At 41.4% G+C, this 26,009-nt stretch overlaps 1 protein-coding gene across 5 annotated transcripts in view; it reads right to left on the reverse strand.

The window, feature by feature from the left end:
• The window catches only part of LOC106609108 (chemokine-like protein TAFA-5), a 159,607-nt gene that overhangs the window by 10,100 nt on the left and 123,498 nt on the right, over positions 1-26,009 (reverse strand). For 2 of the 5 annotated variants that reach the window (XM_045721889.2, XM_082977598.1), the window contains exon 3: positions 13,804-13,931. In XM_045721889.2, the coding sequence (XP_045577845.1) occupies positions 13,804-13,931 (128 nt within the window). Of the gene's footprint in view, positions 1-7,158; positions 7,284-8,983; positions 9,221-13,803; positions 13,932-26,009 lie in introns of those variants that run through there. The other 3 variants (XR_006770633.2, XR_001329645.3, XR_014392911.1) reach the window with 3 other exon arrangements.

Consider the following 26,009-nt stretch of genomic DNA (forward strand, 5'->3'; position numbering starts at 1 on the left):
GATCTGCTTTAGCTACTGCAGCAGCTACTCTTCCTGAGGTCCACATAAAACGCACAAATACATGACAGTGTGTGTGTGCGGCTAGCCCTCCACACAGTGTGAAGACGAGAAGTAGCAAGGGCCGTTTAGGCCGACAAAGGAAAGTGTGTGTGTGTGTTTGTTGTGTAAAATCGTTTTCACTGAGTCAGATGGTTCAATTGAGACAAGCCTCACTCTCAATTATTTTGAGTCAATGTTTAGTTCTAAATGAAACTTAAAGTCTGAACCAATCTTTGAGAAATTAGTGAGTGTTTTGGTAGAGCTTCGAGGCATATCTTTTAGCTGAGGAAGTGTAAACATTAATGTGCAGGGCTTGGATATACTGTATATACTGATATACTGTACTGCGCTGTTATATTCACCTCAAGAACCACTGCATGGTGTTTTCTGAAAACGAGAATTCTCTTGAGAAGGCGGTTTTCCGCCAGGAGAATGCAAGTTCATGCATATATCGCTTCCTGCCAAGATGAAATGTTCTCTTGAAAACCTCATCTAGAGGTGAAAGAAACGCACACCTATTTAGGCGAGGTGCTGGCTAGCGGTGTGGAACACTTAAAAAAATAAAAAGGAGCGCCGGACACACTATAGGAGCTCATATGCAAAAATGTTTTGTCCAACGTTTTGACATACAAGCTGTCTTCATCAGGGTATAATGACAAACACTGCGGGGTGAGTGATTTATATAGTGTCAAAAGACACACAGGTGTCATGGCCGGGTGTGGCCTGATATCACTGGTTAATTCTCATATATTAAAATAGCATGCAAAAAACATAAATGGATAGCGTACGATCATAGATACAATTTGGCTACATAAGCCTACAAACATTTACAATAGCAAAATCACAATAATCACAAGAATGGCGTCAGATCAAAGTCTGTTGAGACCGAAAGGAGCAAGGGTCTTTAAATTAAAGATCCAGGCAGCCTCTCATTTTAACAATAAATTGTCGAGGTCACCCCCTCTCCTAGGGAGGGTGACATGTTCGATGCCAATATAACGTTGAGATGAAATCGAGTGGTTTGCTTACAAAAAGTGGGCCGCAACTGGTTTTTGCACCTAATGGTGCTACGACTGGTTTATTTTACCCACATTTTTTACTACAAGGACAAGTTATAAGATAAATAACTGCATTAGTGGAGCACGTGATAACACCTTTGATTGGGATCTGTTTCCCTGCTTGGGGGTGTTTGAAGGATCTACATTTATAAGTGCCATTGCATTGAGCACAGCCATTACACTTGTAGTTTCCATCCAGGAGGGGCGCAAATACACGTTGTGCAGGGATATTTCGGGGTGGTAAATCAGAGTTTACAAATTGATCTCTGAGGTTTCTTCCCCGCGAGAATATGACCAAGGGAAGGTCCGAAAACACATTACCGATACTATCATCGGATCTTAGAATGTGCCAATGTTTGTGAACGATTCCCTTAATTTGTTCAGAGCACTTTGAATAGCGGGTAGTTAGAACGCAAGAATGCTTCTTTTTGCGAGACTGATCTTGAAAAAGGTCATGTCTCGTTTTGCTTTGAATTTTCTCAATGGCAGTATTAATCTGATCATTTTTGTACCCCCACTCCTTGAATTTTTTTGCGTCTCAGCCATATTTCTGTCGAAATCTGATTGTTTTTTACAAATTCTTTTCATTCGACAGAATTGGCTGTAGGGCAAACTGTTTTTCAAGGGAATTGGATGACAACTATCAGCCCCCAACAAACTGTTACGATCAGTGTATAGAAAATGATCTTCACACAAGATCAAGAAAACTGATTTGACGTATATCAGATTGCATAGTAAATCTCAGATGCTCAGAACAGGAGTTAAGAAAAGCATGGAACGCCTGGAGCTGTTTTGCATCACCCCTCCATAGAACAAAAATCTCTTAAACCTCAGCCTTCTCACAAACGTAACAGGGTCCAGAACCATGAAAGACAATGGCCACTACGTGATGTGCTCCAATTTGAAAAATGACTTGAATGTACACTACCGTTCAAAAGTTTGGGGTCACTTAGAAATGGCCTCGTTTTCCATGAAAACATACAGCTGATATTGGAAGTTTACATACACCTTAGCCAAATACACTTAAACTCAGTTCTTCCACAATTCCTGAAATTTAATCCTAGTAAACATTCCCTGTCTTAGGTCAGTTAGGATCACCATTTTAAGAATTTGAAATGTCAGAACAATAGTAGAGAGAATGATTGATTTTAGCTTTCATTTCTTTCATCACATTCCCAGTGGGTCAGAAGTTTACATACACTCAATTAGTATTTGGTGGCATTGCCTTTAAATTGTTTAACTTGGGTCAAACGTTGTGGGTAGCCAACTACAAGCTTACCACAATAAGTTGGGTGAATTATGGCCCATTCCTCCTGACAGAGCTGGTGTAACTGAGACAGGTTTGTAGGCCTCCTTGCTCGCACACACTTTTTCAGTTCTGACCACACATTTTCTATGGGATTGAGGTCAGGACTTTGTGATGGCCACTACTATACCTTGACTTTGTTGTCCTTAAGCCATTTTGTCACAACTTTGGAAGTATGCTTGGGGTCATTGTCCATTTGGAAGACCCATTTGCGATCAAGCTTTAACTTCCTGACTGATGTCTTGAGATGTTGCTTCAATATATCCACATAATCTTCCTCCATCATGATGCCATCTATTTTGTGAAGTCCACCAGTCCCTCCTGCAGCAAAGCACCCTCACAACATGATGCTGCCACCCTCGTGCTTCACGGTTGGGACAGGTGTTCTTCGGCTTGCAAGCCTCCTCCTTTTTCCTCCAAACATAACGATGGTCATTATGGCCAAACAGTTCTATATTTGTTTTATCAGACCAGAGGACATTTCTCAAAAAAATATGATCTTTGTCCCCATGTGCAGTTGCAAACCGTAGGCTGGCGTTTCTTTAATGGCGGTTTTGGAGCAGTGGCTTCTTCCTTGCTGAGCAGCCTTTCAGGTTATGTCGATGTAGGACACATTTTACTGTGGATACAGATACTTTTGTACCTGTTTCCTCCAGCATCTTCACAAGTTCCTTTGCTGTTGATCTGGGACTGATTTGCACTATTCGCACCAAAGTACGTTCATCTCTAGGAGAGAGAACGCTTCTCCTTCATGAGCAGTATGACGGCTGTGTGGTTCCATGGTGTTTATACTTGCGTACTATTGTTTGTACAGATGAATGTGGTATTTTCAGGCGTTTGTAAATTGCTCCCAAGGATGAACCAGACTTGGAGGTCTACAATTTTTTTTCGGAGGTCTTGGCGGATTTCTTTTGATTTTCCCATGGTGTCAAGTAAAGAGGCACTGATATTTAAGGTAGACCTTGAAATAGATCCACAGGTACACTTCCAATTGACTCAAATGATGTCAATTAGCCTATCAGAAGCTTCTAAACCCATGGCATCATTTTCTGGAATTTTCCAAGCTGTTTAAAGGCACGGTCAACTTAGTGCATGTAAACTTCTGACCCACTGGAATTGTGATACAGTGAATTATAAGTGAAATAATCTGTCTGAAAACAATTGTTGGAAAAATTACTTGTGTCATGCACAAAGTAGATGTCTTCACCGACTTGCCAAAACTATAGTTTGTCAACAAGAAATTTGTGGAGTGGTTGAAAAACGAGTTTTAATGACTCCAACCTAAGTGTATGTAAACTTCCGACTTCAACTGTACATGAAATGAGTTGCAAAATGAATAGGAAATATAGTCAAGACGTTGACAAGGTTATAAATAATGAATTTTAATTGAAATAATAATTGTGTCCTCCAAACTTTGCTTTCGTCAAATAATCCTCCATTTGCAGTAACCATACGGTCAAGCTGCTCCCACAACAGCTCAATAGGGTTGAGATCCGGTGACTGTGCTGGCCACTCCATTATAGACAGGATACCAGCTCTAAATAGCATTCCCTAAATAGTTCTTGCATAGTTTGGCGCTGTGCTTTGGGTCATTGTCTTGTTGAAATTGGCTCCAATTAAGCGCCGTCCACAGGGTATGGCATGGCATTGCAAAATGGAGTGATAGCCAGCCATCCTTCTTCAAGATCCCTTTTACCCTGTACAAATCTCCCACTTTACCACCACCAAAGAACCCCCAGACCATCACATTGCCTCCATTTGACAGATGGCGTCAAGCACTCCACCAGCATCTTTTCATTTTTTCCTAGTCTTACAAATGTTCTTCTTTGTGATCCGAAAACCTCAAACTTCGATTCGTTTGTCCATAACACTTTTTTACAATCTTCCTCTGTCCAGTGTCTGTGTTATTTTGCCCATGATTTTTATTGGCCAGTTTGAGATATGGCTTTTTCCTTGCAACTCTGCCTAGAAGGCCAGCATCCTGGAGTCGCCTCTTCACTGTTGACGTTGAAACTGGTGTTCTGCGGGTACTATTTAACGAAGCTGCCAGTTGAAGACTTGTGAGGAGTCTGTTTCTCAAACTAGACACTCTTATGTAATTGTCCTCTTGCTCAGTTGTGCACCGGGGCATCCCACTCCTCTTTCTATTCTGGTTAGAGACAGTTTGTGCTGTTCTGTGAAGGGAGGAGTACACAGCGTTGTACCAGATCTTCAGTTTCTTGCCATTTCTCGCATGGAATAGCCTTATTTCTCAGAACAACAATAGACTGACGGGTTTCAGAAGAAAGTTATTCGTTTCTGGACATTTTAAGCCTGTAATCGAACCCAGAAATTCTAATTATCCAGATATTCAACTAGTCTAAAGAAGGCCAGTTTTATTGCTTCCTTAATCAGCACAACAGTTTTCAGCTGTGCTAATATAATTGCAAAATGGTTTTCTAATGATCAATTAGCCTTTTAAAATGATAAACTTGGATTTGCTAACACAATGTGCCATTGGAACACAGGAGTGATGGTTGCTGATAATGGACCACAGTACACCTATGTAGATATTCCATAAAAAATCTGCCGTTTCCAGCTACAATAGCCATTTACAACATTAACAATATCTACCCTGTATTTCTGATCAATTTGATGATATTTTAATGGTCAAAAATATGCTTCTCTGTCTAAAACAAGGACATTTCTAAGTAACCCCAAACTTGAAGAGGGGCAGAGTGAGGGAGAGTGTGATTGGTATAGCCTTTCTTAGTTTTTTTTCTATGCTCTGCAGATGACACACTGAACTGCCATTTCTTTATATCCGATTCATAAACATCAACATCCACACGCACTGTGAACCACAAAAAGCCTCCGGGCCTCAGAAAGGATCATAATACGTCACAAGTGTCAAGCCCAACAACAATTATGCATAAATGAGAAGGTTGGATTTGAAGAAAAGTCTGTTTTTACCACAAAGAAAAGCCTTAAATTGGCAGGCCTCAATGGAATTGAGTCACAATGTACTGTAAGCTTTGTCAAAAGTCCCAGTGCCTTGTCTGTCCATGTTCACAACCAGCACCTGATAGATTGTCTGTACATGTCACAGAGCCAGGCAGGCAAGCAGATAGAGAGAGAGAGACAGGCAGGTAGGCACTAGAAAGGCGGGTAGGCAGGCACGTAGGCAGGCAAACACGCACCCACACAAACACCTAGCCAGTGCGTCACTTCACACAGACAGCTCGTCCCTAGCCAACTAGTGCCTCCGACCGTCCGTTTGATGTACAATATGGAGCAGCATTGAATACCTGTCATCTCTCAGCCTCTCGGTGCCAACCGTCGACACAGGATGACAAACCGCCTTCTAACTCGGGTCGAAATAGACCCACCCAACCTTCTCTCTATACCTCACAGCTGTCATACACAACAGACGTATAGCTCTGGGAAATCTTTGTGTGATAGATATACCTGTTTTTTCTCAGATAATAAATGGTTGAGGTCAATCATCAAGGATAAGGATTTCATATGCAGGTAACAGTAGAAGGGGGTATAGGGCTCCCTTGTAAAAGAGGCCTTGGTCTCAATGGAATTTCCTTGTTTAACCTCTTAAAATGTAGATTTCCGCCTAAATAGACATACCCTGAAATTAACTGCTATTCATGTGTAATTACATTATTCTGACATGCCAAAACTTGGTATATTTGGAAAGAAGACATCTGGGAGATTGAGGAAATGATCAGAAGATAGGAGTTACACAGTTCCGAATAACCAAGATCAAGCACACACAAAATAAACTTTTTTTTTTTTTTTTTAGAAAGTCATCTTTCATTGACAAGCTATAAGTGAATTATTGATGCCCAGAGCTGGAAACACATCAGATGGCTTCCACAACATGTGAACAATGTCCGGAAAAAAAGGGATTGATAAACCTAACACCTAGAAATGGGCAGATGTTTTACTAAGTGGTGTCAGATGTGGTCATGGGACGTTTCCAAATGTCCCTAAACCTATCCAAAGTGGCATATGTCTGTACATTTGATTATTCCAGTACTATTACATATTTGCAATCCCTAAATGCTATTTCTTCAGTGTAAAACACAATTTCTACCATATCAACCTCACTCAAACATTGTAGTGGTGTTATGGGGTATCCAGGGTACATTTAAGTGTCCTTTCAACATCTCCAAAGTGTCTGAATGTGGTAATTGCACTGTTTTTATACACTGGATGTGCCTAAAAGTTATTGTTCACTATAAAAACAACATTTCTACAACACCGACTTCTCACAAACATTGTGGTGGTGTCGTGGGACATACAGGGGATATCCAAGTGTTTTTTCAACCTCTCCAAAGTGCCTGAACATTTAGCCTAGGCATATCCAATCTATTGGTCCCACGTACAAATGAACTGTTTACAAAAACAATATAAAAAGCAACAGATACACATAAAATAAATACAAAAATGTCTTAACAAACACAAACTTGGTTACACATGTGTCCTTCACTAAAAAAGGTGCAACAATAGAAATAAGCTGAACTATTTACAAATGGTATTCATGTTCGTTTTACATCCCAGGTTGTAGGATGATTAGATTTCACTTTGACCGTAGCTTGTGCATGTCGTGATAGTCTTTGAAGCAGTCCCTCTCTGCCAGGAAACAAAAAGCGAACCGGTATTTCGGACAGAAGATCTGTCATTTCACCCCCCCCCTCATATTTTGTGCAATGCTTGCAGTTCTTTTGTCTTTTGGTATGTGTGTTGGATAGTGGCGCTCACCTTGAGTGGGGGGGTCTTAGGATGGTTGTGAGGTTGCTTTGGGCCTCCAATTCAGCCATCTCCAACACCAGCTACTCTCTGAAGGCCAACTGGGAGAGAGGGTTTTGACCTTTTGCTTTGGCCATCTGCTTGTGGAGAATGAAAGCATTTACTGTAGCAATGCCCACAGTGGTAAATAAAAGTCTTATACCTCTTCCTGGTCTTGTGGAGGACCCGGCAGTAGCCTATCAGAGCATCAGATAGGTCGACACCCCCCATGCTGACATTGTAGTCCTTCACAGAAACATTCTTCCTTTTTCACCCTCCTTGAGATATGGTTGTTATTGAATGCCTTATGCTGTGTGGTGAGCATGATTAACTCCCTAGTGTCCTTCCATTTCACAAAATGCAGCTTGTTAGTCCTGATCCAACATATGGTCGCCCTCTCTGCTGTCTTTGTCATGTCGTTTACCTTGGTCTTGGGGAAACCAATTCTGTTAGGACGAATGGTGCCACAAGCCCATATTTTCTTTTTCAAGAGGTCTATGAAAATCAGACAGGGTGATTGACATAAAGGTAAATCAAGATAAAATAAAAAATAGCAGTGGGGGTGAGGATCATGACTGGCGGGGACGCTTGCTGGGGAGGGGTGGCTCTCAAACATCATCATCATCTGCATCCTCCACCCTGTGGTGAATAAAAATAATGTCTTGAAAATAATTTACTTACAGATCTAAAAGTGGATCCAATCCTTCTAGAAAGCAATCTTTGTCTGCTGAGTCAATACTCCTTGTCGAAATCGCTCCCCTGATTTGAGTCCGACCAGTATTTTATTCAAAGTTTCTATGTCGGTATACTTATTCATAGCGGCCTTCTTTTTAGCTTCCTGTTTGATATTCTTAGTTTTCACCCCCTTGAGAAGCCATATTTAATGCTAAAACAATGACATTACAGCCATGAAATCTTTTAACAATGTAATGTAGCGTGCTAGGTGAGTCTCATCTCTGAGCCAGGTAGAAATAGTTGCCATTACACAACTGCATATCCCTGGAAAACGTATCTTATTGGCAACAATACTGTCAAGCTGCCATAGTAGCCAATCCCCTGTGTAATGGATGACTACGGCACGTAAGCAGGCGACGGCATACTTTTGATGCGCAAAGATATAGTCACTCCTTTAAAATTGTTCAGAAATATTATCCTGCCAACCACTATATGAAGAAGTTTAAAGAAAACAAACTCACATTGTACCTTTTGTAATGACCACCCAAAAACGGTGTTGCATCTTTTTTGGCATTGTATTCATGTAAGGGAACCGTGGCAAGACAACAGTAGATTTATAATTTATGAAGATTTTACACTATTGTGGAGAGATGTACTGCTTGGATTCTTTACCTACGATAGTCTTTTGGCCAAATTTCATATTCACAAATGTAAATTTACAAACAAAACACCACATTTTCTTACCATACAAAAATAAATTGAACTAAATTAAGACAAATAAATACTCTACTAACCAAAAAACGTTATATTATAAGTGTATGCATGTCCCTTAAGGTCCTTGTGTAATGTGATATTGTACCCCCTAGCCCAATTGTCCTTTGTATATTATTTATATATACACTTGTGTTCCCACATGTACTTCCTGTATTGATTTGATGTTAATAAAAAAAATATATATAAATAAAAGTCACTCCGTGGACATTCGATGTTGCCATTAAGTCATACATCATCAGATAACATGGGCAATAGGCTAGATTTCTTCGTACCAACGTAAAGATTAATTTCATACACCGCATCGGTCCGCATGTAGCTATAGCTCAAACACAGCCAAATCGAAGCTTACCTTGTAAGATGTTTGGTGTTCGGTGAAAACGTTGTGTAAAATAAACATTTTTTCTCTCGGGGCTGGTGGTCACAGGCAGACAAATATGACATCTTCATGGTCTGTGGGGTCCCGGCTTTCGGTGTGTATCGTTTTATTCCGTGTTTATTTCGCTTATGCTTCAAGACGCTAACCGGAATGTAGGTAGCAGCCATCTTGAAATTAGGTCATCGGCTCGACCTGCCCTTATACATTCGTATGCCCATATATGGTAGTAAATCACACCAAAGATTTTAAGGCACATATCAATAGCCAAGATACTCAGCTTTACGCAGACACGCTTCTACTGATTCTAATACCCGACTGAATTGAATAAAACAATCTAATAGGGTCTCCAAATATGGGGACTTTACATTTAAAAGGTTAGATAAAAGTAAAAAATAAAACAAAAAAAGTGCTTCTGACTGTAAAAGGTGCTCCATGGTCAATCCGACTTCTGCATTGGCCGTGCAGCATTTCTGCTGATACTGCCTCTGCAGAAGTCTGGGCATTCATACTTCTTGCGCTTTGCTGGCGAGCGCAGAGGTGTTGTGAAGGAAATTGTCAAAGAAGTGAGTTTGTGTTTATATAGGACCTCCCGCCTACACATACCGTCAACCAATCATGTCAATTGTGTTACACCCTCTATATGGAGCCTCCAACCACATACATTGGTTTTAAGTCGCTCGGGATAAGAGCGTCTGGTAAATGACTTACATTTTACTGTCTACAGTATGCAATGATATAAGAGATTTGTGGGGCTCAACTTGCGATATAGATCAAGAGAGACTCGATAATGAACTGCATCAATTGGATTTAACTCTTTGATAATGCTACATGGATCTGAGACACTGCGTCAGCGTGACTCAGCGCATCTCTTCAGGAGATGGAGTAAACAAGTTCGAGTTAGCTGATGACTTAAATATGACAGATACATTAATGATGTGGCCTATGCTGGTCAGAGTTCACTAAGGGCGGGTGGGGGTCAAATTGGGGAGAGAGAGCGGCGTAACGAATGTGCCAAAATGAACAGTATTTCATTACTAATGAGTGGAAGGCAGGGTGGAGGCAGGAGAGTTTGCAACACGGGGGGAGAGGGAAGCCACGGTGGGTGTGTGCACTGTAAAACTTTCCCCTGTAAATGTACAGCATTATACTTGCAGCAGATATGCCAACTAAATGAATTAATAAATACATGAAATTCATTGAGGGAAGACAGGGTTTGTATTTGACAGTATTTTACTGTAACTGCATGGGATTGGTGCAAGCATGTTGGCTGCTAGGTAATGTGTTTTCATATTACAGCATATCAAATATATACACACAGTATATTAAATATGTATGAATAACTTGCACTTCAAGAGGCCTTAAAAATGGCTTCCAAACTTGGTGACTACAGAGCAAAACAGACCAAGGACACAACAAGTACTCAACCATTGAAGGTTTGCGGCTTGCTGCTACTTCCAATCTGTCTCCTACACACATTTAGTTGTTAGTGCACTACTACCACATATTAGTTAAATTGTACAGCACTCTCACTCATGGGTGTAACAAATGTAGCCTCTTACAAGGCATACCTCAAAATATGTTAATGACGCAGAAACAACAATACCATTCATCCACTAATGGTCAAAAGGTTTTTCGTGATCCAAAAATAAGGTCCACTGTAAACCCCAAGGCATTTTTAACTCAAATACTTCTAGTAAGTAGTACTCCAAGTCAATGAAATTACTACTTAAGTGGTTTATGTGGAACTGACTCAAAACTAAATGAAAATTCACACAACTACATTTTTTAAAGATATGATAACAAATGAACTTTTTTACCAGCGTGCTTTAATGTAGGTAGATTTTGTTGGAATTGTTTTTAATATTTGTGTTTTATCATGCACACTGAGTGATTGATTGATTGAGTGATTAAATGTAGTGCTACACAAAGATAAATAATTGTTTTCTAAACGAATCCAGTCATTGAACTTTTGCACCCTTTACTGAAATGGTTGTTCCAGTTTAAATGGCTTAGGTAGCTTCCTCCAACTGTTTTTAACCCTGGCAGTCATTATGAATACAAATTTTAGCTGTCGGATAGCCTTAACACTGTGTAGATTCCAATAGAAATGACAAATCTATTTGCAAGCCAACATAATGTGATTTACAGTTAGTGTTGCAAAATTCTGGTAAATTTTCCAGAAATCCTGGTTGGAAGATTACTGTTTATTGAATTTTGCAACCCTACTTGCAGGCCTGATGTGACCTGTAAACTATGACTTTTTCAGGCGACTGTATAAGGCCTTATGATATATGTAATTGATTATATTTGCCAAATAACTCACTTGGCAAAGGCCACAGGAATGAAAATGAACAAATTCTGTGACGCGCATGCACGTGACTTCGCTGTTCGTTATTTTTCTTCTGGGATGAATACCTATTGCCCGGTTGTAAAATTATCGCAATTTTACGTAAAAAAATACCCTAAAGGATTGATTGTAAAAATCGTTCGACATGTTTCAACAAACGGTAATGGAACTTTTGAACATTTCATCTATGGATTTGCGTCCACGCCACATGGCATTGTAAAGTGTTCTGGATGGGTCAACAAAACGGACGTATTTGGACATAAATGATGGACTTTGCAGAACAAATGAACATTTCTTGTGGAATTGGGTGCCCTTCCGAGTGCATTCTGCCGAAGATCAGCAAAGGTAAGAAAATATTTCGAACATATTTTTAGAGATTTGTCGACGCCGTGGTTGTAGGCTAACTGTATAGCTTAGCATTGAAGGCTAAGTTCTGTACTCAGAATATTGAACAATGTGCTTTTTCCGTAAAGTTATTTTGAAATCTGACAAAGTGGTTGCATAAAGGAGTAGATTATCTCTAATTCTTTAAATAATTGTTATAAATTTTGTCAACGTTTATGAGTTCTTCTGTAAATGAATGTGCCTATTCACCGGGGGTTAGGGGGAGAAAACATTTTCTGAACGTCACGCGCCAATGTAAAAATTGGGTGTTTGGATATAAATATGAACTTGATCGAACAAAAAATGCATGTATTGTCTAACATGATGTCCTAGGAGTGTCATCTGATGAAGATTGTCAAAGGTTAGTGCTTAATTTTAGCTGTATATCTGGTTTTGTGACGGCTATCAGTGCTTGGAAAATTGCTTTTGTTTTTGCTAATGTGCTATCTTAAAATAATCGAATGTTTTGCTTTCACCGTAAAGCCTTTTTGAAATCGGACAATGTGATTGGATTAACGAGTAGAGTATCTTTAAAATGCCGTATAATACTTGAATTTTAATTTTGAGATACATTTTTTTTTAATTTCGCGCCGTGCTATCTCACTGGTTGTTGGCCAACCAATCCATTTAACGGGATTTTATCTCGAAGGGGTCCTCAATTAAGGTAATTTACTGTTAAACCAAAGTTTCATTGGAATTGACTGTGTAATTGACCAGTTACGCCTAAAATCACCCAGAGAGCATTGCGATTTACGGCAATTTACTGGAAATAATTAATACAGTACATTGCTGTTAGTTGTATAATTCTGTAAAAACAACAATATTTTTTTAACATTGCTGCATTAGAAAGAAAAAAAACATTGCGCCTGTAATATGGGTCATATCTTTTGAACAGTTTGGGCTAGAAACAAGCTGTTTTCTCTGTAGTAATGGTGCAAACATAATGGTTATGAATATGCTTGTTTATTCACTATGGCACTGAGAGGCTGTGGTACAGCAAAGCCTAATCATTACAATAATTATTTTATATATATATATATATATATATATATGTGTGTGTATATATGCACACACACTGTATATATAATAATTATTGTTTTTTTTACTAAAATAGTCAGCATGAGGTTGGAGCGTGAAACTGAACATTTTAGTCTACAGTTGGCAGAGCTATTACTGTAAATATATACAGTATGAGTAATTTTTACAAGAGGCTTCCAAAAACCGTTAACCGTATTTTTCAGCATTTTACCCATAATGCAGTGCAATCTAGAGCATTAATTCTATAAAACACATTTAAGGTATTTTACTGTAATTTTACAGTGTTTTACTGTTGAAATTACATAAAAAAAGTCTTACAGTGTGTGCGTGATTGAAGCGAGGGAGGGAGGCTGCTTTTTCTCCCCAAAATACCTGCCGTGAAGACTCCATCTGCTCCAGTCATTAGCTTTAAGAGGGAACCTTAATTCAAACTAATTGCAAGCGATGAACAGGTAAACAAACCACTGTGTTGTTGGGGAGAAGTAGGAGGGAGAGTAGAAGCATTTTAAGTACGTTTGCTTAGGTGTACGTGGATGGGGTTGGATTCATTAATATGAGCGTTCTGCTGTTTGCTGCCAGCTAGTGTAGCTAATTCTTGGAAGGAACTGTGGAACTGTCGGGATCTAAACTGACTTGGGAGCTAAGTCATGGCTTGTGGTGTAGTGAGTGTGGTGTAGTGTAGTGTAGTGTGGTGTAGTGAGTGAGTGAGTGAGTGAGTGAGTGAGTGAGTGAGTGAGTGAGTGAGTGAGTAGTGAGTGAGTGAGTGAGTGAGTGAGTGAGTGAGTGAGTGAGTGAGTGAGTGAGTGAGTGAGTGAGTGAGTGAGTGAGTGAGTGAGAGTGAGTGAATGAGAAAGGGTTCACACTGGGTTGAGGCTACACATTGGTGGTTGATGGAATTAGAATGACTACAATTTACATACCTATTCAAGTTAACATTCTGGTCATTCTAATTCCAAGGAGTTACCCCCACAATGTGCTTTCAAACATAGTGAGAAAGAATATACATTCTGTGAATAAAACTCACCGTAGTGGTTTTGACTCTGCCTCCTGGTTGTGTACAAGTCCATCCAGATTTATTGATTAACAGGTCACAGCCCTCATCTTCCAAACATGGGACCATCTCACACCACTGTTTCGTCCGGACGATACTCGCTGTGACGTGAGGGAGGGAGGAGAGATGGAGAGATGGAGAGAGATAGAGAGAGGAGGATAGAAAGGGAGAAATAGAGAGACATGGTTAACCACATTCGGAAGGGTCAAAACACAGTCTCAGTGTTTAAAACAATAAGCAGGTATTTATATTATTTTCAGATGCTATTTTGGTTCTTTAAACTCAATTGATTGAGGCAATAAAAATAGTATCCTTCTGGATATATGGCAAGATCATATTAACTACTAAATATACTGCTCAAAAAAATAAAGGCAACACTTAAACAACACAATGTAACTCCAAGTCAATCACACTTCTGTGAAATCAAACTGTCCACTTAGGAAGCAACACTGATTGACAAATTTCACATGCTGTTGTGCAAATGGAATAGACAACAGGTGGAAATTATAGGCAATTAGCAAGACACCCCCAAAAAAGGAGTGGTTCTGCAGATGGTGACCACAGACCACTTCTCAGTTCCTATGCTTCCTGGCTGATGTTTTGGTCACTTTTGAATGCTGGCGGTGCTTTCACTCTAGTAGTAGCATGAGACGGAGTCTAGACAATGCAAGGCAATGCTAGACCTCATGTGGCTGGAGTGTGTCAGCAGTTCCTGCAAGAGGAAGGCATTGATGCTATGGACTGGCCCGCCCGTTCCCCAGACCTGAATCCAATTGAGCACATCTGGGACATCATGTCTCGCTCCATCCACCAACGCCACGTTGCACCATAGACTGTCCAGGAGTTGGCGGATGCTTAAGTCCAGGTCTGGGAGGAGATCCCTCAGGAGACCATCCGCCACCTCATCAGGAGCATGCCCAGGCATTGTAGGGATGTCATACAGGCACATGGAGGCCACACACACTGCTGAGTCTCATTTTGACTTGTTTTAAGGACATTACATCAAAGTTGGATCAGCCTGTAGTGTGGTTTTCCACTTTAATTTTGAGTGTGACTCCAAATCCAGACCTCCATGGGTTGATAAATTGGATTTCCATTGATTCTTTTTGTGTGATTTTGTTGTCAGCACATTCAACTATGTAAAGAAAAAAGTATTTAATAAGATTATTTCTTTCATTCAGATCTAGGATGTGTTGTTTAAGTGTTCCCTTTATTTTTTTGAGCAGTGTAGTTAGCACACAGAGCCAGAGTACTATCAAATATTCTGCGTTACTGAAATCCGCCTGACTCGCTCACCCTACAGATGTAGGATCTTAATTTTATCACCCTGTTACAGGATAACTTTCCTGCAGTGTATTTGAGGTTAAAAAAGGTTTCTGAAGTTTGTAATTACAACGTTAAAATATCAGACCTGATTTTCACTTACGACAAATTTATCAACCCCTATAAACATTTCCATAAATTATAATCCACATAATGATTAACATTTCCTGTTGCTGCAGGAATATTTTCCTACTTTAGGAAACTGGCTCAAATTAAGATCTGTTGAATCTGTACATCCAAAATAGTATCATTGATTAGCCACAGAAAGTGGCGCTTTTCTACATCAGCCTTGTCTAGGGTTGTCAGAGTTTGTGATGACGCACTTCTGAAACGTGTTCATGGGCAGAATCCTTATCCAGCTTGACTGTGGACTAATCAACGGATAGAGTATGGACTAATAATAAACACTTCTTCTGAAACCAACCAAATTATCTTTCTAATCACAGAGCGTTGTATTTGAGGTAGGCTCTTTGGCGTAGGGACTTATCATATACAGAAGGACACACTATTCCCACACCTGCACACCTTCAGACAAATGGCACCCTCAACTGGCCTTCAGAGAGAGAAAGAGTTAGGGAGAGTGAAAGAGGGAGATAGACATCTATAGAGAGAGAGATTTATTTTCCATCTGTAAATGAGATCGTGAAGCAATGGGAGACGAGCGAAACGCAGAGGGTGAATTGTTACAATGAAATATATTGCCATATTCTGTCATGACACCTATGATATTCAGATCTAGTAATACACCATACGCAATAAAGATACATATGTTTTGATCCATACACAGCAAATGGGACAGTGTTATCTAGTGTTGATTTTTCAGTTGAACATTTCTAGTGTTGATTCAAATGTTAAATGAACACTCAGTGGTATAAAATAACCTCAGTATTGGCGTTAATAACCTGTTAATAACCAGTGTTGAGTGTGAGAGTGTGATTGTGTCAGTTTTACTCTGTGGAGAGTAAAACATTCCCATTGTTGGATTCTAGCTTGAAATACACTTATTCATGTTACCATACTAGAACTTATTGATTACTTTACATGTATAATGAATGTATATATTGGGGTCAATGGAGGGTGATAAATCAATGAGATTTTAGTCTCCGACTAAAATTATAGTGTAGAAATGTTATGCTCTTAGTGTAACCTTTATTTAACTAGGCAAGTCAGTTAAGAACAAATTCTTATTTACAAGGACAACCTACTCCTTCCTCCCCCGTTGGGGAATTGAACCCCGGTACCTGCGCACAACACGGGGATTCTTTAGCTAAATAGCCCAGTACTGTGTAGCCTACTCCCGACCGTCATGTTGTACAGTGCCATAATTTCCGTTCCATCCTAATGGAAACCCAGAGGGTTTTTTGTTTTTCTTGGAATATAAACACCATAATATTAATCAAATTAATCCCAAACTCTAAAAGTAATTGGAAAGGTAGATACAAATTATTTGTGACATTGTGGTTACAATAAAGAATGTAAACAAGATGTTGTGTTTTTATTTACAGTAGTGATGGACAGCTGGTGACATTTTGAAAACAGGTTTTGAAACACTTGTAGCCCGATTAGCAGGACAATAGACTCTTTATAGCCCGGCTACTGTAGGTGTGAACATCCTATGTGAACATCCCCCTACCTGCAATGTATTCGATGTTTAAGTACTCTGAAGTGTTACATTTCTAACTCAAAACAGGAGTACAGTATTTCTTCATCAACAACTTTATGCTTTCGTTAATAAAATAACTAGAAAAAAAGACATTCAAAATGCAGATGGTTATTTAAACTACATTTTAGTTGCACTTCCACCCAGCTCCACGACCATGGGTAAAAAAAACCTTGCTGAGATGATCAATGTATTTGTTGCGTTGTAGTATTGTCAATTTCTCTAGCCAAAACGTCTTGATGGCCTCAAAAGTTTGGACACACCTACTCATTCCAGGGTTTTTCTTAATTCTTTGCTATTTTCTACATTGTAGAATACATCGCAACTATGAAATAACACATATAGAATCAGTTAAGAACAAATTCTTATTTACAAAGACAGCCTAATTCTTCCTCCCCGTCAGGGAATTGAAGCCTGGTCTCCTGTGTTCCCGCACGACATTGGGATTATTTAGCTAAATAGCCCAGTACTGTGTAGCCTACTCCCAACCATCACGTTGTACAGCGCCATATTTTCCGTTCCATCCTAATGGAAACCAAGAGGGTTTTTCCTTTTTCTTGTAATAGAAAACCATAATATTAACCAAATTAACTAAGCAACATTTCTTAAAATCATTCCCATATACTATGTTCTTACAATATTTTTGTTCAATTCACTAGTACAGCCACTATTGAAGGCTATCAAATGCTTCTCAAAGATGCCCTCTGGTTGTCAAACTAGCACTAACTAGCATTAATGGTACCAGTGGTTGGCACTTAAATAATGTGCTATACAATTCTGCGGCACCAGCAAGCTGTGCTGCTGTATGCTGCAACTTTTAAAGGACAAACCACTGTATGCTCAAAAAGCTTATTTCTCTCAAATGTTGTGCACAAATTTGATTATATCCCTGTTAGTGAGCATTTCTCCTTTGCCAAGATAATCCATCCAAGAAGCTGATTAAATAGCATGATCAATACACAGGCGCACCTTGTGCTGGGGACAAAAAGGGGGGGGGGGGGGCTTAGGAGTACTTTTTCTGTAAAGCCCTTTTTTGGGGCCCACCCATGGTGCCCACCCATGGCAGCACCTCTGCCAAGTCATGTAATTTCCTTATATGAACTGTAACTCAGTAAAGAAAATGAAATTGTTGCATGTTGCATTTATATTTTTGTTCAGTATATAATTAAAATATTACCCTATTCCTCTATGGCAAAGATATGTCTCCCCTTTCATCTGTGTCTGGTGTTAGCTAGTTGCTTGCTAGCTAGGTCATCAGCCAGCATGGAACAAAAGGGGGGGAGGGTGGTTCAAAACTCTGACGCAGTTGTCAAGTGAACATATCCGTCAGTGCTGCTGTGAAGAGCATCACAAGAGACATGCCAAACAGGGGATATATATATATGAGAGAGAATTGCAATTTCAATGTTGCTTATCACAAAATTTGCTTGAGATGATTTTACTGCAACACTGCATCCAAGTTGCTTGACATAGGCTTTTCAAAAAGCTGTCAGTCAAGGCGAGCTCATAAATATAAGCTCCGTGCCCACTCAGCATGTATTTTGAAACATCCTGGTAGTTAGTCATGAGAGAAAAAGTACTTTTCAGAATGAATGTTCATGACCTTTATCACTGTCAGTGTTGCTTTAACACTGGAGAATTTGCTGCGTGCCTATAACTTACAGAGGTCACCTTGAATATATATTAGAATCTAGCATAGATCATAGAAGCAGTTCCCTCCTATTCATGAGACTTGATTAAATAAATGTACTCTAAAAAAATATGTTCTGTGAAGCTTTACAATGATTAAACATTTCAAAAACGCTCATGATTCTCATTGCCACATTCTGCAATCGATTTAATAAATGTTTTACTTCTGAAATGTTCCTTTGTAATAAGCTAATTGTATCAACACAAACAACACTTGAACACAACTCAACAATCAACTCAAGAGTGTCGTAACACAACACGCCTTCAGACAAGAGGCCTAATCAGTCCTAATGTTGGATCTAATAGAGAAATGTAGAGCAACAGTAATCAAGGCTCAATGGGATCTGCTTTAGGCCTGTTTTCACATTGCATTGTGTCACTTTCGCTCCCTGTGCTGTGGTTGTTCACACAATGACCACACAAGAGCAATCAATTATGCTACCGAAAGGTCCCAGTTCAAGCCATCACTCTGGTTGTAATTCCGAGGGTGTCCACAAGATGGAAGCAGTGTGCTTGCAAAGTTTCAGACGGAAAACTTGAAGTATTATTTATTTATTAATTTCACCTTTATTTAACCAGGTAGGCAAGTTGAGAACAAGTTGTCATTTACAATTGCGACCTGGCGAAGATAAAGCAAAGCAGTTTGACACATACAACAACACAGACTTACACATGAAGTAAAACAAACATACAGTCAATAATACAGTAGAAAAATAAGTCTATGTACAATGTGAGCAAATGAGGTGAGATAAGGGAAGTAAAGGCAAAAAAAGGCCATGATGGTGAAGTACATACAATATAGCAAGTAAAACACTGGAATGGTAGATTTGCAGTGGAAGAAAGTGCAAAGTAGAAATAGAAATAATGGGGTGCATAGGAGCAAAATAAATAAATAAATAAATACAGTAGGGGAAGAGGTAGTTGTTTGGGCTAAATTATAGATGGGCTATGTACAGGTGCAGTAATCTGTGAGCTGCTCTGACAGCTGGTGCTTAAAGCTAGTGAGGGAGATAAGTGTTTCCAGTTTCAGAGATTTTTGTAGATCGTTCCAGTCATTGGCAGCAGAGAACTGGAAGGAGAGGCGGCCGAAGGAGGAATTGGCTTTGGGGGTGACCAGTGAGATATACCTGCTGGAGCGCGTGCTACAGGTTGGTGCTGCTATGGTGACCAGCGAGCTGAGATAAGGGGGGACTTTACCTAGCAGGGTCTTGTAGATGACCTGGAGCCAGTGGGTTTGGCGACGAGTATGAAGCGAGGGCCAGCCAATGAGAGCGTACAGGTCGCAGTGGTGGGTAGTATATGGGGCTTTGGTGACAAAACGGATGGCACTGTGATAGACTGCATCCAATTTATTGAGTAGGGTATTGGAGGCTATTTCGTAAATGACATCGCCGAAATCGAGGATCGGTAGGATGGTCAGTTTTACGAGGGTATGTTTGGCAGCATGAGTGAAGGATGCTTTGTTGCGAAATAGGAAGCCAGTTCTAGATTTAACTTTGGATTGGAGATGTTTGATGTGAGTCTGGAAGGAGAGTTTACAGTCTAACCAGACACCTAGGTATATGTAGTTGTCCACATATTGTCCACATACATTCTTAACGATGGCGGTTAAGATATTATTTAGGACCTTGAGCGTGGCTGAGGTGCAGCCATGACCAGCTCTGAAAGCAGATTGCATAGCGGAGAAGGTGCGGTGGGATTCGAAATGGTCGGTAATCTGTTTGTTGACTTGGCTTTCGAAGACCTTAGAACGGCAGGGTAGGATAGATATTGGTCTGTAGCAGTTTGGGCCAAGAGTGTCCCCCCTTTGAAGAGGGGGATGACCGCAGCTGCTTTCCAATCTTTGGGAATCTCACACGACACGAAAGAGAGGTTGAACAGGCTAGTAATAGGGGTTGCAACAATTTCGGCAATAATTTTAGAAAGAAAGGGTCCAGATTGTCTAGCCCGTCTGATTTGTAGGGGTCCAGATTTTGCAGCTCTTTCAGAACATCAGCTGACTGGATTTGGGAGAAGGAGAAATGTGGAAGGCTTGGGCGAGTTGCTGTGGGGGGTGCAGTGCTGTTGACCGGGGTAGGGGTAACCAGATAGAAAGCATGGCCAGCCATAGAAAAATTCTTATTTAAATTCTCAATTATAGTGGATTTGTCGGTGGTGACAAAGTTTCCTATCCTCAGTGCAGTGGGCAGCTGAGAAGAGGTGCTCTTATTTCTGCTTGAAAAAGCTAGCCTTGGCTTTTCTAACTGCCTGTGTATATTGGTTTCTAACATCCCTGAAAAGCTGCATATCACGGGGGCTGTTCGATGCTAATGCAGAACGCCACAGGATGTTTTTGTGTTGGTTAAGGGCAGTCAGGTCTGGAGAGAACCAAGGGCTATATCTGTTCCTGGTTCTAAATTTATTGAATGGGGCATGCTTATTTAAGATGGAGAGGAAGGCATTTAAAAAAAATAACCAGACATTCTCTACTGACGGGATGAGGTCAATATCCTTCCAGGATACCCGGGCCAGGTCGATTAGAAAGGCCTGCTCGCGGAAGTGTTTCAGGGAGCGTTTGACAGTGATGAGTGGAGGTCATTTGACCGCTGACCCATTACGGATGCAGGCAATGAGGCAGTGATCGCTGAGATCTTGTTTGAAAACAGCAGAGGTGTATTTAGAGGGCAAGTTGGTTAGGATGATATCTATGAGGGTGCCCGTGTTTACAGCTTTGGGGTGGTACCTGGTTGGTTCATTGATCATTTGTGTGAGATTGAGGGCATCAAGCTTAGATTGTAGGATGGCTGGGGTGTTAAGCATGTCCCAGTTTAGGTCACCTAGCAGCACGAGCTCTGAAGATAGTTGGGGAGCAATCAGTTCGTTTGGTCGTTTACAGCTGGGGGCAGAGGGTGGTCTATAGCAGGCGGCAACGGTGAGAGACTTGTTTTTAGAGAGGTGGATTTTTAAAAGTAGAAGTTCAAATTGTTTGGGTACAGACCTGGAAAGAAGACCAGAACTCTGCAGGCTCTCTCTGCAGTAGATTGCAACACCGCCCCCTTTGGCCGTTCTATCTTGTCTGAAAATGTTGTAGTTAGGGATGAAGATTTCAGAGTTTTTGATGGTCTTCCTATGCCAGGATTCAGACACGGCTAGGACATCCGGGTTGGCAGAGTGTGCTAAAGCAGTGAATAAAACAAACTTAGGGAAGAGGCTTCTAATGTTAACATGCATGAAACCAAGGCTATTATGGTTACAGAAGTCATCAAAAGAGAGCGCCTGGGGAATAGGAGTGGAGCTAGGCACTGCAGAGCCTGGATTCACCTCTACATTGCCAGAGGAACAGAGGAGGAGTAGGAAAGGGTACGGCTAAAAGCTATGAGAATTGGTCGTCTAGGACGTCCGAAATAGAGAGTAAAAGGAGCAGGTTTCTGGGGGCGATAAAATGGCTTCAAGGTATAATGTACAGACAAAGGTATGGTAGGATGTGAATACAGTGGAGGTAAACCTAGGCATTGAGTGATGATGAGAGAGATATTGTCTCTAGAAACATCATTGAAAACAGGTGATGTCATCGCATGTGGGTGGTGGAACTGACAGGTTGGATAAGGTATAATGAGCAGAGCTAGAGGCTCTACAGTGAAATAAGCCAATAAACACTAACCAGAACAGCAATGGACAAGGCATATTGACATTAAGGAGAGGCATGCTTAGTCAAGTGATCATAAGGGTCCAGTGAGTAGTAAGGTTGGTTGGGGTCATGGCGATTCAGACAGCTAGACGGGCCATGGGTAACAAGCTGGCAGAAGATCCTATCTGCTGCCTTTGATACTGTGAACCATCAGATCCTCCTCTCCACCCTCTCCGAGTTGGGCATCTCCGGCGCGGCCCACGCTTGGATTGCGTCCTACCTGACAGGTCGCTCCTACCAGGTGGCGTGGCGAGAATCTGTCTCCGCACCATGCACTCTCACCACTGGTGTCCCCCAGGGCTCTGTTCTAGGCCCTCTCCTATTCTCGCTATACACCAAGTCACTTGGCTCTGTCATATCCTCACATGGTCTCTCCTATCATTGCTATGCAGACGACACACAATTAATCTTCTCCTTTCCCCCTTCTGATAACCAGGCGGTGAATCGCATCTCTGCATGTCTGTCAGACATATCAGTGTGGATGACGGATCACCAGCTCAAGCTGAACCTCGGCAAGACGGAGCTGCTCTTCCTCCCGGGGAAGGACTGCCCGTTCCATGATCTCGCCATCACGGTTGACAACTCCCTTGTGTCCTCCTCCCAGAGTGCTAAGAACCTTGGCGTGATCCTGGACAACACCCTGTCGTTCTCCACTAACATCAAGGCGGTGACCCGATCCTGTAGGTTCATGCTCTACAACATTCGCAGAGTACGACCCTGCCTCACACAGGAAGCGGCGCAGGTCCTAATCCAGGCACTTGTCATCTCCCGTCTGGATTACTGCAACTCGCTGTTGGCTGGGCTCCCTGCCTGTGCCATTAAACCCCTACAACTCATCCAGAACGCCGCAGCCCGTCTGGTGTTCAACCTTCCCAAGTTCTCTCACGTCACCCCGCTCCTCCGCTCTCTCCACTGGCTTCCAGTTGAAGCTCGCATCCGCTACAAGACCATGGTGATTGCCTACGGAGCTGTGAAGGGAACGGCACCTCCATACCTTCAGGCTCTGATCAGGCCCTACACCCAAACAAGGGCACTGCGTTCATCCACCACTGGCCTGCTGGCCCCCCTACCTCTGAGGAAGCACAGTTCCCGCTCAGCCCAGTCAAAACTGTTCGCTGCTCTGGCACCCCAATGGTGGAACAAGCTCCCTCACGACACCAGGACAGCGGAGTCAATCACCACCTTCCGGAGACACCTGAAACCCCACCTCTTTAAGGAATACCTAGGATAGGATAAAGTAATCCTTCTAACCCCCCCCCCCCCCTTAAAATATTTAGATGCACTATTGTAAAGTGGTTGTTCCACTGGATATCATAAGGTGAATGCACCATTTTGTAAGTCGCTCTGGATAAGAGCGTCTGCTAAATGACTTAAATGTAAATGTAAAAGATGGTCTGTTTTTAGCCACCTCGTGCGTTTCCGTCGGTAGATTAGTGGGGTTCCGTGTGGTAGAGGGGACCAATCCAATTGGCGTTATAGTTATAGTGGCCCAACAAAATTGTCCGATAGACCTATTCAGATAGTAGCCGATAAGACAGCTAACGATTAGCGGGCCGCAGATGGGCGTTCAGGTTACATCGCGACGGAGGGGCCAGTTGGATAACTCCCTCGGGCAGATAACGTCAGTAGTCCAGTCGTGAAGGCCCGGTGGGGCTCCGCATCGGCAGTAAAACCGGTCCGGATAGGTGATTGTAGCCCAGGAGTGGCTGATGGAACTCTTCAGCTGGCTAGCTCCAGAATAATTGATGTTTGCTCCGGACCGACGTTAGCTAATAGTCACTCGGATAGCAGCTAGCTAGCTGCAAGATCCAGGTGTAAATGTCCAGAGCTTGCGGTAGAAATCCGGGGATATGGAGATAAAATAGGTCCTGTATGCTCTGGTCTGAGTCGAGTTGTACAAAAACTGGCGATTGCTTTTCGAGCTAAAGGATAGCTGATGACCGCCAACCGTGGTTAGCTGAATACTAATGTTAGCCAGTGAACTGGCTAACTTCTGGCTAACTTCTGTCTAGCTTCTGTTGTGGATTTCAGATTTGAGGTGAATAATACTTTTTTTTTTTAAACAATTGGTGAGGCGGTTTGCAGGAGAATGTTTTGAAGTAGATTTTTTTTTAAATATATAAAAAGATATGTGAAGAAAATATGTAAATATATATATATATATATATATATATATATACGGGACACGACAAGATGAGGACAAAGGACGTCTGACTGCTATGCCATCTTGGAAGTATGAGCGAACTACATGACATTTAGTGTGATGTCACCCAGGTACATTTGGGCAAATTGTGAAGGAGACATTTGCATTCATATTACATTTTTCTGAAAGAATATCATCAAATCTGTATACTTGGACTTTGATTTAGCTTTTCCAGTATTAGCAGCCATTATATAAGTTCAACATTTGCAAAACAACCAGTTTTCATAACTTCATAACTCTGAATATTGTCCAAAAGGAAAAGGCAGCTACATTTTATGACAGATACAGGCTTTCCGGACACTCCCGCAAAGCCAAGCTCATTGGCTATCTAGCTAGCTTTGTTTGACCCCGATTGGTGCTTATTTGACAAAGTCAGTCGTTCAAGTGAAGACCGCCCACGTCATCAGCGTGCCGTGACCAAATTTGGTGTCCTATAGGATATACTACACCCCTAATGATACAGTGAAGTCTGATTACGTTCTAGGATCTCTGAGGAATACATACAAACATGATTTGACTGGTTGAAACAACATTTAGGGTTATATTTTCACAGATTCCTTTCTTTGCAAATTGAGTGAGTGGAAACACAAAATCGATCATGCATGATTTATGGACCATTTTAAGATATGAAAAAGGATTTTATCTAACAAAACAACACTTCATGTTATCTCTTGGACCCTTTGGATGATATAACAGAGCACGATTTCAGAATGTAAGTACACATTTCACTTTCAGAGGTGAATTTATCAAACCTATCTGTCACGTCCTGACCATAGTAAGATGATATTTTCTATGGTAGAGTAGGTCAGGGCGTGACAGGGGGTGTTTTTCTATGTTTTCTATTTCTATGTTCATGTTCTAGTTTTGTATTTCTATGTTGGTTTTGTTTGGTATGATCTCCAATTAGAGGCAGCTGGTCCTCGTTGTCTCTAATTGGAGATCATACTTAAGTAGGGTTCTTTTCCACCTGGGTTTGTGGGAGATTATTTTTGAGTCAGTGTATGTTTTCACCTCTGCATCACAGTTTGTTGTTATTCAGTTTATTTATGTATTGCATAGTTTCACAGTGTAAATAAAATGTGGAACGACACACACGTTGCACTTTGGTCTGCTCATTCCTACGACTGCCGTGACAGAATCTCCCACCACCAAAGGACCAAGCAGCATGGTATGGACCAGTGGACTATTAAGGAGATAAGGAGGAGTATATCCAGGGCTTTGGAGGATTTAGGGGCAGGAGAAAAGCACCTCCCATGGGAACAGGTGGAGGCAGCGAGAGCACGGCAACAAGGGAACCATGAGAGGCAGCCCCCAAAAACTATTTTTGGGGGGGGGCACACGGGGAGATTGGCAGAGTCAGGTTGGAGACCTGAGCCAACTCCTCGTGCTTACCGTGAGGTGCGTGTCACCAGTCTGGCGCCACCTGTGCCAGCCCCACGCATCAGGCCTCCAGTGTGTCTTTCCAGTCTAGAGCTTCCGGCGACAGTTCCCAGTCCGAAGCTTCCGGCGACGTTCCCCAGTCCGGTGAGACCTGTTCCGGTACCACATAAGAAGCCTCCAGTGATGATTCATGGTCCGAAGCCTCCAGTGATGATCCATGGCCCGGAGCCTGTAGGGATAATCCATGGCAAGAAGCC

Source organism: Salmo salar, chromosome 07 (assembly GCF_965601325.2).
Source record: "Salmo salar chromosome 07, fSalSal1, whole genome shotgun sequence".
NCBI classification, from domain to species: Eukaryota; Metazoa; Chordata; class Actinopteri; order Salmoniformes; family Salmonidae; genus Salmo; species Salmo salar.